Below are 19,787 nucleotides of genomic sequence, written 5' to 3'. Positions count from 1 at the left end.
AATTTTGCAGCTTATTAATTTATTAGTTTTCACAATAATTTAGTCTGGTTCTCTGGAAGAAGCTGATTAATATAGTCTTATTACTCTATAGATCTATGCAGCATTTGTATTGACAGTATTTAATGTAAAATAGTGGGGTTTTTTTTACTTGTGTTACAACTGCAAGCCAATGTAGGAGCGAGGTAGATTTTGTTCTTTCTTGTACATCTAATATATTAGATGAAAATATTTTAATATACTATTTACAATGGTCTGCTCAGTAGTAGCTGTGTGGCACGGTGTTAGAAGTATGACTTGAAGCCTCTGAACTACACAGTAACTGAGAGCTGATAGCAATTTGCAGAAATTTTATTGCTTAATAGGTTGTTGTATAAAAGCCTAGCTAAATTTTCATGTTTGGCCTGACTTTAAAAGTCTGTGGGTGAAGAAGGTCTGTGACTATGTTTCCTGTTGACATGAAAACTTAAGCACAGTGGAAAGTTGTTTAGATTGTAAACTCTTTGGTGCCGTGCTCACATATTACACTGAAAACGGTAGGAGCTGTATTTCTGACTGGGGCCGACAGAGGTTACAGGGGGATGTCTGAGTAGCAGTAATAGCAATTGCACTGAAAAGGAAAATGAAAACTCGTCACACTGTTTGAGGAGCCATTCTATCCAGGCATGCTGTAATATATAACATACGTAGACTACAGTTATGTGTAATTTTAAATATTAAGTGCATCAGCTAGCAATTGAAACCTGTGTGATAAAATTGGCTGTGTTCTAGGAATTTTTCACCAGCATTCAGAGCATGCACAGAATTATATCATTATAAAATAATCCTGTCTTGGGGTCATGCTTATATATCTTTGGAAATCAGATTACTAGTTATATATTTATTTAGATGTGCAATGTTTACTGTCTGAAAAAAATTCAGCCATGTGTACTTAGGGCATCGAAGAAGCCAAGCCCTAAAGCTCTCAAAGCCGAGTCACTTTAGATGGCACAGTGATATTCATCCTGAATTGTGCAAACCAGAAGATACTGCCTGCATTTGAAAATGTTGGCAACCAAGTATATGAACTCTTATGTGATCACCACAATGCTCTGTGCTAGCTTCTGAAAACATAAAATATAGGAAGAATATGAGAACACCCATAACCTCCTATTAGACATTGTAACTGCTGGAGTGTTCAGCAGAAGTTAAAGACAGATAAAATGTAAAAGGTATGATCCATAGCAAGGAGCAGAAGATGAGCTGCATTCAAGACAAATAGATTCTTCATGAAAATGCTGTCACTTTTATTTTTTATATGAAAAATTCAAGTCAAGTGTTTAATATGTCTCATAGACATTGGCTCTTTCTGTAATTCTGGGACTGGCGCAGTTTTGCCCTTAGTTATTTGGGGATTGCCTTTGCATCCTCTTTATGACATTGTGCTTCTGCAATATTCCCACCAGTTATCCTAAGAACTCTGAAAATGGAATCTTTTTTCACCTGTCCTAGAAAATAAAGTATCATGAAGGAGACTGTCAAATAGAGCTGGGAAGGAGGGAAAAAAACAACCAACCACCCCAAAATGGTTATTAACCCCTTGATGTAAACACGGCTATTTTTAAGGATTTAATGAGACCTCTCAGAAAATGTTAGCATGAATATATAGAATGCACAGCCAGTATCAAACCTTTTCTTTCCTAAACAAAGGAAAGCATTCATCATTCTGGTAACACAAGGGACAGAAAACAATGCCTATTCACAAATAAAACCTTTCATGGTTTAATATTGTTGGTTTGTCCCCTGTGATCCTAGAATGATAAATATTGTATCTTCTTCTGTCAGTTCCAGAAAGACTTTCATATGTGGGATAAAGTCTCATCCATTGTACTTGATTTGGTTTTTTTCCAGTTTCTTTTTTCCAAGCTACTTCAGTCGTACCTGTTATATCGTGCCAGTATTCTTGTGGCTGTTCCAAAGCTCTGTGAAAACCTGTGATGCTACCAGTTTCATTTCTGATTATTAATAGTTTTTGCTACTATTATTTGCATTTTCAGTGCTTTCAGAGGCCTCACTGTGGCTTGAGACCTCATTACACAAAGAGGTGTACAAACGTGCATAATATAGCTTGCAAACACTGGAACTGTACGTGCCATGCAACTGTCCATTGAGTGTGGTTCTCTGGGAAGCCCTCAGGGAAAGTGTGTTTGGTCTGTTACTTTTTTCCCCAAAAGAGGATAAAAAAGACAACCCTTTGGATGGACAGCCCTATGGAGCGGACAGCACTATCCTCTAGATACTTTCCTTGCTGTTTCCTTTTGAGAAGATGCTGTGAGGCATCAACGCCTGTGAAATGTATGTAACAGCACAGTAGTCATCCCAGGTGAGATTCCTGTAGCTCCATCCTCATCCAACTAGCCAACAGCAATCTGTTACAGTTATTTGCGTAGTATTGTAATCTTTCAGTAACCCACAGCACAACTTGATGTCAAAAGGTTTCACCAGAAGTAGTTGTCTTTTGCAAATAATCTCAGTACCCTGAATAGACTTACATTATTTTCAGTGGGGAATGCAAAATGTTAAACATATTATGTTTTAAGAGCTGTCCTGGCATCGGTGTGATACCAAACCATCTCTCACTGGAAGACAGCATTAAAAAACATAGTAATTGCACTAAACCTGGGCAAACTAGCTAATCAATATATTAGCATGCATTAGTCAGTAATTTAACGCCATTTTTCCTCCTTGGACACATCCCTTGTCTTCATATTTAAACTACTATGGAAAGGTAATTACACATTGATTTTGTAAATGAAAGCTCTAACATATTTCCTAGCCTAACTATTCTATGATTACTTGAAAGAAGTAGTGTTTGGTGGGGCGGAAGAGTGTAAAAATTCAACTTGTTTATGTCAGGCCTTCAATTTTGGGTGCCAGGGTTCTCATACCAAGCTTTAGGTCTCTTTACAGGCTCATATGTGTTAAGCATTTGTTTCACAAAAGATTTTATTATTTTCTGGGCCTAATACAACTGCTTATATGGACCAGAAGAGGCACATTTCATGGCAATAGGTTGATTTTACCTGGGTAAGTAGAAAGACTTGGTTCAGTTGATACACTGGAGGGAAGGAATGCCAAGGAAGGACATGGAACTGTTGGAACAAGTCCAGAGGAGGACAGGAGGATGATCAGGGGACTGGAGCACCTCCCGTATGAAGACAGGCTGAGAAAGTTGAGGCTGTTCAGCCTGGAGAAGAGAAGGCTGCGTGGAGACCTCATAGCAGCCTTCCAGTATCTGAAGGGGGGCTATAGGGATGCTGGGGAGGGACTCTTCATTAGGGACTGTAGTGACAGGAGAAGGCATAACGGATTAAAACTGAAATAGGGGAAGTTTAGATTGGATATAAGGAGGAATTTCTTCCCTGTGAGGGTGGTGAGGCACTGGAATGGGTTGCCCAGGGAAGTTGTGAATGCTCCATCCCTGGCAGTGTTCAAGGCCAGGCTGGACAAAGCCTTGGGTGAGACGCTTTAGTGTGAGGTGTCCCTGCCCATGGCAGGGGGGTTGGAACTGGGTGATCTTAAGGTCCTTTCCATCCCTAACTATTCTATGATTCTATGATTATATTAAAAAGAGTAGGAAGCCAGAGGGGAATGTAAAGACTGCATCATGACTTCATCCTAGATGAAGCACCCCGTCACTGAGTGTATGCAGCTTCAGCAGAGCACAGCAATGCTGTACCTCCCCCTCAAGGTTGGGTGTTCGTCCTAGCCCTACTTCCCTCTGCTTGAAATCCACATCAGTGGATGTGGAGAGCACTTTAACCACACTGTCTCAGTCTCCGTGGACCGTCAGTAGCTTCATGGAGATCTCACGCTGGCACAAAGGATAGCTGTATCCTTGAGGATACAAAGGATCCTTGAGGCCATCCCAGTGGGAAAAAACACATTTCCATCCCTTTTGCAGCATGAGCAATGAAAGTACAGTTAAACACATCAAAGATGAAAAGTTGCATAAAAAATGTGGACTAGTTAGCACATGGCTTTTAAAATCCTGAATGTAAATACTGTTCTTAAAACACATGTGGGACTCAATAATGAAATAAGTCTGGCTGTATTCAGATTATTCACCATCTACTTTAGAGCTCTGAAAGAAATAATTAGATCATAGTTCAAATGTGACCAGTTATTTTTATCTCTCGATGGAAATGGTGAATGTATGTATTTTTCTTGGAAAAGAATTGCCCACTACAGTGAGAAGTCAGAAGGACAAATAATGTAACTGCTTATTAAGATGTATGCAGCTTTTAAAACCTGCCATGCCAGCACCTCTTAACACTAGTACAACCCAATGAGATGAAAGAATGTGGAAGGGAATTAGAGTAGTCTAGTAACTAACATCAGATCCACAAAGAGAATTCCTGATCTTTGGAAATCCACATAGAGAAAAATAATTACTTTGTAAAGGCAGCTTAATAGTGTGGTGACTTAACCTCAATAGAACATCAAGAAGCAAAAATAAGAATGGAAAATGGAGGGCTGTTTGGAAGGAAAGCAATGAAAAATAGTGTAGAAAAATCTAGGAATCTTGTATATTCAGGTGTCGTTATATTGAATGCTTGTCCAGACAAGACAGAACAAATAAAAGTCACCTCACAACGTCACATATGGACACAGGCCTTACGGAGGTTTAGTGAAGTCCCTTTTGTCTCTAATGCTTCCCCTGTTGGGAGATAATATCATCCATTTCTGAACCTCACATATTGTCAAATTCCATTCTCACAACTCTGTTTTTTTCTTCACCTTACCTTTTAAGACAGAGGCCAGAAAATGTGGTTAGAACTCACCTCCCACCCGTGTAAATTAGTTTGCCACTGATTACCCACTATTTCCATTCTTTGCGCCCAAGCTTGCAGAATGCTTTTGATGAACTATTCCTAAGCAGGAACAATGCTTTTCATTATCATCTTCTTTTCTATTCTTTATGAATACCAGTGTTTGCTTATGGCTGCTCCAGAATCTCAATTGTATGATGTCTAATGGCATTGCTTTAAAATTTTATATTTTATCTTTGTAACTTAGGATAATTATTTATAGTTGCAAATCATAATGTAGCAGCATTATAGGAAACAGAATGCTGGATTGCATTGCAAAGGAAAGAGCAGATTCAGGGTTTATTATATTATTATATTGCAGAAGGCACTTCACAGGCTAAGGAAGAAAGCAACTCAAATTGTAGCAGTTCTCAGAAGCTGGGATAGTGCAAAACAGGTTTCATTCATAACACAGTCTTATATCATCATTACTCTATGTATAGCCATTAAAATATAATTGAAATACAGAAAATCAGGAAATGGGGGAACTGAAGCTAAGTTTTTCACATATGATCAAAAAGCATATGGGAAAAAATAGAGGGGAAAAAGGTCAGCAGTTAAACAGAAAATAGAAGACTCAACGTAATTTCTGCTTTTAGAAAACAGATGGGAGATTTAGCAGAATTGCAGTGAGGGAATTCTAATGTCCTGCTAAAGGTTTATTTCTCCATCACACAGTAAAAGCTTTTTGAAAATACGTAAATGAAAACTAGCTTCTAATCACATCCTGGAAATACAAAGCCAGCATGGCGCTTTATACAGCACGTCAGTTTGTAATGGAAGCATTGTGAAGAACAGGGCACAGAGTTGCTCTGAATTTTGCCTGCTATCTCAAAGAATCATCCTGACATTGGGAAACTCCGAGCAGCGTGTATCTCTTGCCACATCTCCCTGGTTTCATTTCTGCCATTTCTTAATGCCATGACTCAAGATGATGAAGGGCTTCTGTAGTAACTCTTCAGTGTCTGAAGGTTTATTTTCACTGGGTGCATCTTCTGGGACTGACATTGCTGGGAAAAGGACTTATCAGAACTTCTGGACTGTATCTTTCACTTGGTTTCTACTTGATTTTCACATGCATTTAATATCATTAGTCCCGTTCTTCACTGTATAAAAAGTTTGTGTACCCATCAGGCTGAGATTTATGCCAAATCTGATCCCAAGAGAGGAATATTTCACAGCTCCTGTATCACTTGTGGATATTGTTCCTAAAAGGAGAAACACTGAACCTGAATTTGGTGTGTTGGGAGGGTCTCTCATGTTTTCCCAGTTACATCCTCTAGATGCAAATGGTCATCTAGAGGAATGTTTTAAACGGCAAAAGTTATAGCTTGGTAATCTTTGTACCAGAATGATTCTTTCCATTTTTTTTTTAATTTGGATTAATAAATGAAACAATGAGAGCTACTTGTTGGAGTGTGAGTACACACCGAGCTAGGTAACAAGCTGTTACTATCCATTGGCAGTATTCTAGTTTTTCCTCTCCAAACTAGGAAACATGCCCAAGCATATAATACATTTCCAGTGCTATGCAGTCATAATATTACTATCTCACACTTACAGGCATTTGCTCTACCTGTATACATCACAGAAACAGAAATGGTGGTCTGTTATTATAAATTTACTGATATTTATCAATACTGGCTGTTCAGGACCAAGTGTATGTACTCAGTTATGAACATGCAGTATTTAAAATGGAACCCTATTTCTATATATTTTGACACTAACCAGGTCTAAGTGTGTCGCTTTGCCTGTTAAAGTCATAATATAATGCTTTAGTGACATATAGATGATTCAGGAAAGAATAAATGAGTAGCTGTATAGCTTGCCTATATATACTGGATCGGAATTATTTGCTTTCAGTGCTGACTAGGATTCTGGTAGGGTCATTTGTATAAATCTTTGGAGGGTTTTAAATGTATTTTATGGCTTGAGCTTTTCAGCCTTTCACCAAACTTTTCTGCTAGAATTAATAAAAATCAATATTCTGTATAAGCTGATGCTAGCTTTGCTAATGGAGCCACCTTGATACTGACAGCAGAGCGTTTGTGTCTTTTTTCTTATTCTCAGGTGTTAGTAGGTACTGAAACTACAAATACCCATGTATTACTGATCCTGAGGACCATGAAGTTGTGATTTTAGCAATATTTCAAACTATGGTTCAAAATTCTGAGCACGTTTCTGTCCTGTTGACTTAATTCTGTGTTACACTCCCAAGATCGTTTGTTTTGTCAGGGTGATGGCTGGCTGTGTAACTGGGGATGTACTGAATGTCTAATTGTGGAAATCGGTAGAATACTGAAAAACTGGCATTGTTATTTGGCCAGACCCAAATTACAAGCCAAACAGTGGTTAGAGTGATGATATATTGCAGCAGTATGTTGGAAATGGAAAACAAGTCCAGTACTTCATCGACCTTGTAAGTGAGAATGGATTATGGGAAAGCACTGCAGATATCATGCCTACTTCTGATTAAGCTGTAATCCTGTTGAATTTCTGGTGAATTATAAACATTTGTTTGTATGAACATATTCATCACTTTCTGGTTTAAATAAGATTTTTGACAGTGGAAAAAGCCCCAGCACCTGCAAAATAATGGTGCAAGAGTGAGAAACAGCATTTTTTGAGGATTATTGCTCTAATCTTCTTCCTTAACAGTAAATGATAATGTAAGTAGTGTTATTTTATCTCTCATGGGGGCAGAATTGGTCTCTCTGGGGTCCTTAAACCTATTGTATTTAAGGTGATGTGTTTTGTCTTGAAGAGTAGTAAAGCTTCAACTCTGACAGTATACATTATCACCCAGGTGGAACACTAGGGAGGTATTCACGAAAAACTAATTTAACCTGGTGAAGTGATTAACCCCATACTTGCTCTACAGAGGTAAAGAAATCTGTTTCAAATCATCCCCTGAAAGTAAGGCCCCTCTGGAGAGAAGCAAACCCCAGTGAATACCTCTGCCTTTTCTACTTCTGACTGTTCTGATTGCTCAGTTGTGCTCAGACGTTCTCCTTGTTTTCCATGTATTCATGCATATCTGTGCACAAACATGTACAGATATCCCGACTGCTTAATTACATGAAATGATAGTTCAACCCTGTATTAATGGAGGGTCGATCACACTCTGTTTATACAAATGATGAATCTCTCTCATAGGTGTTCTTCCTACTCATGGTGTTTAGTAAGGTTTTAGCTTTCATCGCAGTGGATAGAGTCCAACAGCGTGAATAGATTTGAGTAAAAAGCTTTAAGAATGTTTTTCATAGTTTTTGTATCTTCATTTTTCTCTGCCTGGTGTGCATGATCCCAATAAAAGGGCATTGCTGAAGATAGAGACAAAAAGCAAAATAACACTGTACAAGTAACCTCAAGCCTACTGGTCTGGAGGAGCCTTTTGCAATCCAAATGTGTCTAATTACTATTGAGAGGTTCATAAACCAACTCCAGCTGGGTCACAGCTGTGATACTGACTTATAAACAAAACCAATTAAAATTTTGTATCAAACCAGGTATTGCTAAAAGTAAGTGAAAATAGCACTTCTTCAGTACTCCAAGTAGATTTTTTTCTCTTCTACAGAAATAGGTTTACAAGACCAAATTAGATTCTGGCATGATTAATGCATCTCACCAAATTCTTGCAGAGTAGTAAATTAGTTTATACTGATTTTCTTGAAAACAAATTAAACGGCTGCACAACATCAGAAGAATAGAGATGGTTTTCATAACATATGGATAAATGAATCAATGGGAAGGAGATGTAATCAAACTAAAAATGTAATCCAAATGTTTCAAATATTACTGTCTATTATGGAAACCTGTGTAATTACTTGCATTTTAGCCCATGATGTGCAATATGCAGTGGGAGAGCATCAAGGAATTAATCTGTGTGAAGTCAGTACGTATTCTAAGAAGATTATTCACAGAATCAAAGTGGTTTAAACTGGCAGGGACCTCTGGAGGTCATCTGGTCCAACCCTCTGTTCAAGCAGAGCCACTTAGACCCAGCTGGACAGAACTGTCTAGAGGTGGCTTTTGAATATCTTCAAGGATGAGACTCCAAGCCTCTTTGGGCAACCTGTGCTGGTGCTCAGTTAGTCTCATAGTACTTCTTTTTAGGTGTTTTTAATGGCCATCGGTTAAAAAAAAAACAAAACTCTTGTTTTGCTAGTACCTTGAAATAACATTTTGTGGATAGCAGGTGATTTGTCATTCGTGTACTTGATTGATCGCTTTCTGAAAATGTTATGTATCCTATAAATGCAAAATTGCACACTGTCGTGCTTTAAACCCAGTCAGGTAACTTGTTCATTCACTCCCAGTGAGTGGTGCCGAGCTGACAACAATCGAGATCCGTGTCGTCCCCCCCCCACCGGGGTTCTCCCCCACTCCCGGAGGAACGGGGAGGAGGATCGAGAGATGCAACTCCTACGGGCTGAGACAAGAACAGTCCAGCAACAAGTCACCACCGCTACTATCAACTACAACAATGATAAGGGAAAATAACAAGGGAAGAGAATACGATACCACCGGCCAAGAGAACGAGTTCCACCTGGAAGCCCGTGTCCTTCCGGGTAACTCCCAGTCACCCCCCACCCCAGCCATGACGTGCTGTGGTATGGAATACCTCCCTGGCTAGCCTGGGTCAGGCGCCCCATCTCTGCTTCCTCACAGCTTCCCCTCCTCCCTGGCAGAGCATGAGCCTCACAAAGTCCTTGGTCAGGGTAAACATCACTCAGCAACAACTGAAAACATTGGCTTCACCAACACTGTTCCCAGGCTGGAAGTCAAAACACAGCACTGCACCAGCTACCACGAAGGAAAAAAACATGACTGCTACTGCTGAACCCAGGACACACACAAAAATCTGCCATCATTTTGTACAAAATAAGCCATGTTGAGCAAGATAATGGAGCAGTTAGGGGCATTCTCAGTTTTCCGTAAATACCAGGTGTGGTTTGAGGTCCAAAATTTACAGTAATAGAATAAATTAACGGTCTAACATTAGATCAGTTGTATGTAACTATTGCCATGGTAAAATTTGTTGGATAAAAATATCAAGACGCTTCAATTCTGTTAGCTCTGCTATTCTGTGAGAAGAGTATATTTCCTGACTAAATGTGATTCCTGTTTTATTAATTGAAATCTAGTGCTGATAAGCATTGCAGCCTTAGGAGCTATTATTAAACTAGTCTTACTGTAACCATTTCCCAAGCTTATTGTAATATCTGAAGTGAGTCAGTAAGAGGTTTTGAGAAGAAAGTTTTATCTTCAGACCCAGAAGTCAACTACAATTCCTTTATATTTTTATTTTGGTTTTTTTTTTTTAGTCTTTGAAGTAAGTCATATTCTTAATATCACCAGGTAAATCCGTGACAAGCTTTACCAGGGAGCCCCAAGGAACAGAGTCCAAGAAACAGATAATAAACCAAGTAACGTTATTTAACCATCATAGCTTAAGGTGTGCTTTACGCTTCAAATTTAAAGATTTTTTTTTCAAAGCAATCTGTCAGAGATCTTAGGAGAGTATCTGTTGTTCAATTTCTTCCTTTATTTGTAGAGAAAGCATGTATTTGACCTTAATGGAAGTCTGTATTCCATACACCTGAATTTGGGTTACCTTTCACAAACAGGTTAGGTTACAAACCACTTTTATGTAGTTTATTTTTCATTCCTACAACATTTTCCGTTTCCTCAAATTGGTTTGGATTCCACTGCTCTCCCTTAAGCTTGTGCTTGATGTCCCTCTGCTCTTGCCCAAAGATTCATTGACCGTCATTCCTTTGCTTCCTCACCACCAGCAAAGTCTTCAGCATAGTCTTGCTGAATTCTTTTGCTACAGCCTCTCCAAAACACCTGCACTGGGAAACGAAAGCCCTTGCCTGAGATCCTTGCAGCTTACTTCCGAATTACTGACATAGCGAGCAATTAATGTTTTAACCATGTTTATTTCAAATCTTTTTCTTGACTATTTTTTCTTTATCACAGAAATAACTTTTTAGTACCTTCACATACTCCATTTTTCTATTGCTTCAAATGGCATTATTCATGACCTGCCATGACTTACCATTTGCTGCCTGTCATCTCTTACACTGTTTTGGATGAGGGGTCCTCATCCAGTCTAAACTTCCCCTGCTGAAGTTTTAACCTGTTACCCCTTGTCCTATCACTACAGTCCCTAATGAAGAGTCCCTCCCCAGCATACCTATAGGCCACCAAAGATACTGGAAGGCTGCTATGAGGCCTCCACACAGCCTTCTCTTCTCCAGGCTGAACAACCTCTCCCAGTTTAGGTCAGCCATTATCTCAATCTTCCTCTTCCATTTCTTATATAAGTGCATTTCTACTTCCATCTGGGCTAACTTCCCCTGACAAGATGCACAGGTTGGATTGGTGCACAGGTCTGATGATACAGTCCAGCTAAATGCAATAATCTCATATTAGCTGCTTTTAAAAGTAATCGATGATGGAACAGCTGAGGTAACTGGGGTTTAGTCTAGTGAAAAGGAGGGCGACCTTACCATTCTCTGCAACTGCTTGAAAGGGGGTTGTACTGTGATGGGATAATTCTCTTCTCCCAAGTAACAAGTGCTAGAACAAGAGGAAACAGCCTCAAGCTGCGCCAGGGGAGGTTTAGACTGCATATTAGGAAAAATGTCTTAACTCAGAGGGTTGTCAAGCATTGGAACAGTCTGCCCAGGGAAGTAATGGAGTTGCCATCCCTGGACGTATTTAAAAGATATGTAGATACGATGCATAGGGACATGGTTTATTGGTGGACTTGGCAGTTAACAGTTGGACTTGATGATCTTAAGGGCCTTTTCCAACCTAAACAAGTCTATGATTTTTGTCTTCCAGAAGGGCTTGAGTTGAGGGTGGAAGAAAAAATGCTTCGGTTAATCAACATTAGATTGCACCAATTCCACTACCATTGTGTTTAGACCTCGTTGGGTTGTCCCCTTCACCAGTACTGTGTTTGCCCTGCGGAACAGATAAGAGCATTCCCAAAGTGCATAGTCACTCCCTGCCTGTCCATAGCCAGAGAGACCAAACACCTCAGGCTGACTCTTAGCCACCGGCAAGCTGGATAGTTTAAAGGCACCAGATGTTGTACAGAGCCGGATTACAGACTAAACTACAGATGTCTCACACTGAAAGAGGAGAAATTGCCTGACCATACACAAAAAAATCACTACCGGCCCCTTAAAGCACAAGTCTTTCACACAAGTATGTGGGGCCATGTCCTTTTCAAAATGAGAAAAAATGGAAAAGGCTGAACATTTCATTAAAGATCCTTCATTGTACAGTCTGCATTTCCCACAAACTGACGGCAAGTAATTTATAAGTCTGTTCTGGAAGTAAGAGTTTCCTAGCCCCTTGTAGATGGCTGTTATTACTAAATACCAAGGGTATAATACAAAGGAGCATGACATCTCTCCACTAGTGTGTGGGTATTTAATTCCACACTATCATTAGTTTATTATTGTTATGGTTTAAGCTCTGTCTCATATTTTACTTATTTAATTAAGTTATATACATAAGGAAAGGAAAACATGCCTCCTGGACTCTTGGCTGTCTTCCCATCTAGCAGAAATTAACACTGAAAAAAAATGATGGGGTTACTTGCCCAAAGTAATTTCCTAGTTAGTTTAGCTTCTTTAATATATCTTCCGCCTACCAAGAGCGGTGTCCACTTAAAATACACATTCATGCACCAAACAGGACGAGAAGCCCATAAAAAGAATTTGTGCTTTTGAGGTGCTGTCAGCCTTGTCCTTTTTAAAAAAAATCTAATTCAAATAAAAAAGCATTCAATATGACAGGTTATGAAGATGCTTATTCTTCTTGGCTGGATATTGTCTAGGCACACCTGCCAGATCAGGACCCTCAGACACACGTGAAGGATTTGCTATTTTCTGACTTTGAAATGAACTCAGCTCTGTTGAGAGATGTAGTGGTTCCTGTAGTTATGTACAGTCTTGAACTTCAGTTGATTCTTACCTTTTCTCCTGTCAAGTAGGCACTTGGGTATCAGGTTAGTACATGGATAGGAGAAGGTTTTGTGGATCAATCTCTTAAATCCCAAATTTTGTCTGGTTCCATTTTTATGTGTCTTTTGGATATCAAGTCATAGATCTATAGCATTCATCCGTGAGGACAAACAACATTCTTTTCAGTCATGGAAACTACTCATGAGTTAGTCCACTTGGAGAAAATTTTTTTGAGAAAATATAGGAAGTACCAGACTCTTGAAAATTTTACCAAACAACTAAACTGAATAGTCATATTCCTTGCACAATATCTCATCAGCACCTACCTGTTAGCAACGTTCTTTAATGTTAGGTACCTGCACCATTATAGATGCTATAGCTGACAGATATATTTTCTATGAAGAGTAAGTGTATGCAGTCCTGGTACGCATGCATAAAGGTTATGGTGAATGTGGTCTGCTTCATCAAATTAAGAAATAGATAATACAAAACTGCATTATTAACAAGGTGGGTTTGTATATAAGTGTCATTTATATGCACATAATATGCTTTTGGTATTTACAAAACAATTTTTAATAGACTTGAAATAATGATAAATGACAGAACTTATTAAAATTTCCTGTGTAATAACTGGCAGTTTTATTGATGAGCATGAAATTGTCTTCGCTGGCTTTCGTGTGTGCTATGGTCATCTTCATGAGGCACTAGAGTCTGTAATTCTCATCACTTTGTATGTCTTCAGACTGCTTTAGATCCACTTGTGCAGATCTTCATGGTCATTGCATCTTCTGCAAGGGAAAGACTTCAAATAACAGACCCTTTATGATAAAAGGACTTTGTCCATTATTAGGTGAGCATGTACAGTAACACATCTTTAAAGAATCCACAAATGGAAGTAACACACAGACTGCTGGCTGCTGAAGGGTGAAGCTAGTACTTTAATAGCATAGTTTTTACCCAGTCTTTTCTGTTTAAGTCTCTTGGCATGGCAGCTGTCATTTTATTTTACTTGCTTAAGGTCACCTTAAGCAATGTCTATACTTTTGGTTAGAATGTCAGACAAATCTAATTGATCCACCTGAGTTGTAGTTATTTTATTGTCTCCAGCTTTCTGAATGTTCTGATTCTGCATAACAATGAAAACGTGGAATTTAATCAAATGAAGATATCTATCAACTGTTATCTGTGAATAATACAAATTTAAATTGAGAAAAAAAAAAACAACAATTCCAGGTACCTGCCTAGCCATGAATCTGAGGTCATTCTTTGTTTCTTCGCTTTTAACAAAGGGGATAGTAAGAACTCAATGCATTTCTCATTAAAATGAACAATAGAGGAGGAAAAAAAGGTTTTAAATATGCATGCCAACATGTAAGACTAAGTTTTTCAATGTAAGTTCTTTCTACTCTGAGAGATAGTGTAGCCTTACATCAGTTCAAATGTAGTTGTATACAATCAGAGAAAAAAATGTTTAAACATCCCAGCATGGGTATTTCCATTTAAATCTGATTACAGTGAAATAAAACTGTAGCTATTAAAGGTTTAGAAGAACTACAAATACAAGCGGTAAAAGAAGACAGTTAGTAAATGAGGTAGTAAAACATTTCAGCAGGGCAAACAGTTTATAGCACTCAGCCTTCTTGTAGTAGACTGTGCTATTCACTACAGACCCGTGCACTGTTCCCTGAACTGCACTTAAACCTGCAATTAACCTTTCACGCCTAATGAAGCTGTTTTGCTGCAAAATTAAAATATATAGTACTGCCTGTTTTTACAGAGACTGGGAGGAGAGCATCTCAAAATGAATGACTTTTTCAGATGCTTTTGTTTGAATGCAGAACTAAAGTGCTGTTTGTATATAAATTGGGAATGCGCTTTTCAAGGCAATCTCGTTTGATGTGCTGTATTTTATTCCTCTCCTTATTAATTGTTTTGCATTATTGTAAAAAAAAAGAAAAAAAAAGGACAAAAAATTCACACACCAGTAATTTTATGATTAGACACTTACTTCCTGAGAATAAACTATTGCCATTTAACTTCCATTAGGAAAGACAATAGTTCTCCTAAAGATAACCAAGTTCATATTGCTTTCTCTGGTATTTTTCTCATTGTGGATGCAATTATCTTCCACAAATACATACTTCCCACATATGTTCTTGACTGGGTTCACTTCTTAATGATCTTCTCATACATATCCTTAAAAACAAGCTAGAGGTTGTTTTAGTTTTAGCTGCATAGAACTAGGCCAGGTTATTTCTATAACATTCAAAACAAACTAAACTTAAAAATAGGTCCGGTTCTGTAACTAGGCTTGAATTTCCAGAAATTAGTCAATCAGAGGTGACTCAATGATTCTCCATGAGGGATGCTTCCTGATTGCACTGTTCCTTTCTGCCACTTTAAGCAAGATTCAGAAGCAAATCAGGGACCATGTACTGGCTTGGAAAACACCAGTTTGGATGGTAGATAGGATATTTAAATGGCAGAATTTGGGGAAGGCAGTTAAATGCATTAACTTATGAACTGAGGTAACAGATATAGAGCACTATGTGATTTACAGTTCCAACTTTAATAACTAGAAATGTATTCACATTTGTTGTGTATATATGAAACCTGTAAAATAAAGGGAATGTTTTGGGTTGTTTTTTTTTCTTTTAATGAATACTTTAGCCACAGCATTTTCATCAAATCTTCTGTTGTATTTTGATGGAAATTCTGCTTGCTTGCAGTGTCTGTGCATCAGCTTGACTTGGTAAATGAAATTCCTTTAGACTGCCAGTCTGAAATAATGAATTGTTCCCCTGGTTAATTGTATTGCTTTGATAGCAAGGAACTATGCTGGGCATAGAGAATATAATAAATTAATTTCATCAGACGATTCATGTGGCATTTTGAAAAATGATCTTTTATAGTGACCTGATTTTAGTGGAATTCCAAGAGTATGCCACTGTATCCCAGTATGCAGCATTAGATTTGAAGGAAAACATTCTTCCTTTTTGTTAATTGTTACGTGAAATGAGGTTAGCATCATACATCAAAGTATATATTAAATATCTCATAAAAAATAGAAAATCTGTTTCCCTAATAACATTCATTCCATTTAGCCCACTCCCTAAGCCTAGCTGTTAAAGACAGTATCACATGTAAGTAACCATCAAAATGTTATTTAGCTTTTATCCCTGAATTTGCTAATACCAGATACTGCTGATACTTTAAAGGTGCATCAAAGATTTCACAAATTCGATTTCTCAAAGTCCAATTTAAGGCATCACTAGCTTATGGCAGGAAATATATGTGTATGTGAGAAGAATGACTTAATTAATCTTGGCTCTTACATATCCTGCAATGTAGCAATGATAATTGTACTTAGCATTTTACGGTATAGTGCCATGCCTTTTCGAAAAGCTGTATCACATTAACTACTTCTTGTAACATTTTCATGAAGTATGAAAGGTAGTGTTACAGTGTGCAATAACATAGATTTTTGTCAGGATACTGGAAACGTGAACCGAATCTGACAGTATATCATACACTCAGAACCCTGTAGAAACTCTTCTAAATGAAAGATATTCTTCACAGAGTTTCTTAGTAGATAAATGTTATAATGAGGGAATGCATGAAAACCATTGCAATGTGAGCTTCTGTAATAAGACAAATGGAGTTTGATATTAGCCTGGGGTAAAAAATAGTGATTCCCTATTCATCATGGTGGAAAGTATTTTCAAAAGTTTCATTTTGTACTGGTTTTTGTTAGAGATTGAGACATATGGGACAAAACAGAGAACCAGCACCATCTTTACCTGTATTACAGGTTTATATAGATGTGATTTTTCAGTCATAAGTGTCATCGTTTTATTGCAACCATGGTGCAGTAGAAAATATGAATGATGCAAATACTCCTAATCCATTTCATTGTGATACCACCTGTGTGAATTTAGAAATTCAGATCTACCATGTATTAAGTGTGCTGTCAATCACAGCATTTCAGCAGAAGTCAGTAATTTCTAGCAAGTATGCAGTAACAAGAAACCAGAAGAGTAAATTCTTAATCTACTCATTTCCTAAGCCCTTTGTAATACCCTGTTAAGATTATAAAAGGTCTTGAAATATCAACAACTTAAACAGAATCTCAAGGAGGAGAGTTTTGGTGAGTTGACAACGTTTAGAATTTATCGAAGTCAACACCATAATGGTTCACTGTCTGTTTACAAATCCAAATGCATTCTGGACAGATATTTTCATATCTTTGTGTTCACAGTAAATACAAACCTTTGATTATTCCCAAATTAGGGAGGCACATACATTGCAAAAGGAAATATTCAAGGATACCGTTTTGTCTTAACTGTGGTCTCCATTTCTCTTTTATGTACAATTTTACAGTTTCAGCCATTTCTAAAGGCAATGCACAAACATTTAATAAGAGAAAATCCATGTCAGAGGGCTGCTGCTGGTCCACATAACCAAGAAAACGGTGCTAAAGAGAGGTGATGCTAAGATCACACAACAAATCAATGAGACTTAAACGGAACTCAGTTCTCCTGATTTCCAGTATAGTGTCTTAAGTGCACTTTTTTTTTTGTCTTCCCCTGTTTATTCACTATTACCAGGTAGCATTTTAGAAACTCGTTCTCTAACTCCAAAGTACAAAATATTTGGCAAGAAAGGAACCATCACTGCTGTGGAACTCTTCTCAGGAAAGCTGGGCATTAAATTTTGGTTTTGCTTTATTTATCTTACAGGTCTTGCAATCGCAAGTGCACTGATAGACATTTCACAACAGAAGCCTGCGGACTGTAAAGATAAGAGTTCAGGAGTCAGAAATCGAAAACATCATCTTTCAACACGTCAAGGAACTTGTGTCTGAAATTCAAAAACTACACTTGTATATTCTGTAATGTTTTCTTTTTAAATGGCTTCCATTGAAAGCTATACTACAGCCTCAGTTTTTGTGGAGGCAAATCTATGAATGAACACATGAGGTACTGTGCTCTGCTATAGTCACATAGCCTGCTATACCCCAAAGCAGAACAAACTTACGGTAGGTATATTTGATGAGCTTTATTAAAAAGAGTGGATCAACAAAGTATGAAATAAAATACCTAGCATTCTTAATCCTAAACATATCAGAGCAGGGAAATATTCTTGAACAGAACTAGGAAAACTGTACATTGTTTTGTAATGTAGAAGGAAATTGTATAATTGAAAACCAAGCAAATTCCAGGAAACTATAGGACTGTTTTGTGCAGCTTAATGTAACAATGAGAACTGTACACTTCTTTCCTTGTAATCGGCATTAAGATTTCTTTCCAGCAAGCAGGAACTAAAGAGGATCATTTGGATTTAGACGTTCTTTTATTGTTGCCTGAAATAGGTTGGCAGCTTTTGAATTTAGCATAGGTATAACCCAAGAATACCACATGTGATATTTGAAAGTTAATTCCATAATAAAAACTTGATTTGAGCATTTCATGATTATTTTTCTTTACCTTGCAAAAGCCTCAGAAACAGTATCTGGGCTTCAGTAGAGTGATAGGTGGGATTTCATGTACTTAACAGTCTATTCTGAATGATCTGTTTTACAAAGAGCACGTGAGTCCTCCCGGCCAGTTAACTGATTAACAAAATTAATTCAGCATGGAAAAGCTTCTTCTGCAATAAAGTTTGTTTTATTTTCCAAGGAAGTCTCCAAGATTGCAAATCTAATGAGAGGTTAACTTGCTGTTATTCTACCTGCTACCATTTCAAGGTTGAAATTCACTAGTTTCTATCTATTGCCCTGACCTCCAAGCAGAAGAAATGAATCCCCGTTAGCAATTTGACCCTTTTTTTTTATAGTAAAGTAAGGATACTCCTTTTCTCCCAGCTGCAGAATTTCATTCTCACGTTCACACCAGTGAAGGAATTACCCTGCATAACAAAAGTTAAATAAAAAAGTCTTTAGAAAACCAAGCTGCTTCCAACAGTGGTTCTCAGATTCAACATCCTGTATGGAACCTCACATAGTCAGGACTCAGCAACAAAAAGCGGATGAAAGAGTTTCCTTTCTATAGGACATTAATCTCTGGGGGCTCAGTCACCACAACAGGTAACCTAGCAAACAGCTTTAATTGCCCTCAGTCTCTTTAGTTGCTCTAAATTCATGAATATACAAAGAAGTAAGAGAATGCTAAGGGGTAGGTAGCAGATGTGTCATGTTTTCATTTACTCATTACATGGTAACAACAGTGTCATATGGAACTATTAGTTTTGTACAAGCTTGTTGAAAGTCTAGTTTCTCAGCTCCAAATTTGCCACCATGCTAGTACAGGAGAGTGGTACGGAGGTATAAATGCCTCATGTAATGATAGACTTTTGGTAAATATGAAAGATATAAAAAGATAATTGATGTTTACTACTATATCTGTATTTTTCATGTTCTTTTTATTTCAGGAAGATGATGACATTTTACTGTTTATAGTTGACTACATAGTTACTTGCATGCCATGGTGGTGCAGTAGCGGTAATAAAGATCTTTTGTGAGTTGTGTTAATTTCGTAACGCCATTCATACATAGAAGTACTCAGCTTAATTTGGATGAGGACTAAATGTAAAAATAATTATAAAAAGGAACGATTGTACAGTATGTATTTATATCTTATACAGGAATATTATGTTGCATCTAACCATGACTGCTCTATTGTTTTGATAAATTATGCACTTCTGAATTATGGTATAATTATTTCTTATGCTGGCATGATTGTTTCAGTATTTTCATATCTTAAAATAAGATTATTATTCTAAAATAATGCCATCACAATCTTGTGACTTTTTTTGCCTTTTCCAACCTCAATCTCTTATATTTTAAAACTTTAAAAATTCCTTCTAAAGTTTCTGTTGGGACCTTTCAATCAGTGCTACTCAGCGTAGTGAAAAAATGGTCTTTTGAAAACAACCCTTTCTGTCAGTTTTAAAG

At 37.6% G+C, this 19,787-nt stretch overlaps 1 protein-coding gene across 1 annotated transcript in view; it reads left to right on the top strand.

Moving 5' to 3' along the window:
* The window catches only part of ATRNL1 (attractin like 1), a 516,200-nt gene extending 496,836 nt beyond the window's left edge, over nucleotides 1–19,364 (top strand). Inside the window, exon 29 of the mRNA XM_062635366.1 lies at nucleotides 17,575–19,364. Coding sequence (XP_062491350.1) covers nucleotides 17,575–17,699 — 125 coding nt within the window. The 3' untranslated portion in view covers nucleotides 17,700–19,364. The remainder of the gene's footprint in view (nucleotides 1–17,574) is intronic.
* The last annotated feature ends 423 nt before the right edge of the window (nucleotides 19,365–19,787 follow it).

This window comes from Pezoporus occidentalis, unplaced genomic scaffold, assembly GCF_034315485.1.
Source record: "Pezoporus occidentalis ecotype Australia unplaced genomic scaffold, CSIRO_AGI_Poc_V1 ctg45, whole genome shotgun sequence".
Classification (NCBI taxonomy): Eukaryota; Metazoa; Chordata; class Aves; order Psittaciformes; family Psittacidae; genus Pezoporus; species Pezoporus occidentalis.
The sequence above is the reverse complement of the archived record's forward strand: the minus strand, read 5'-3'. Positions and strand labels throughout refer to the sequence as shown.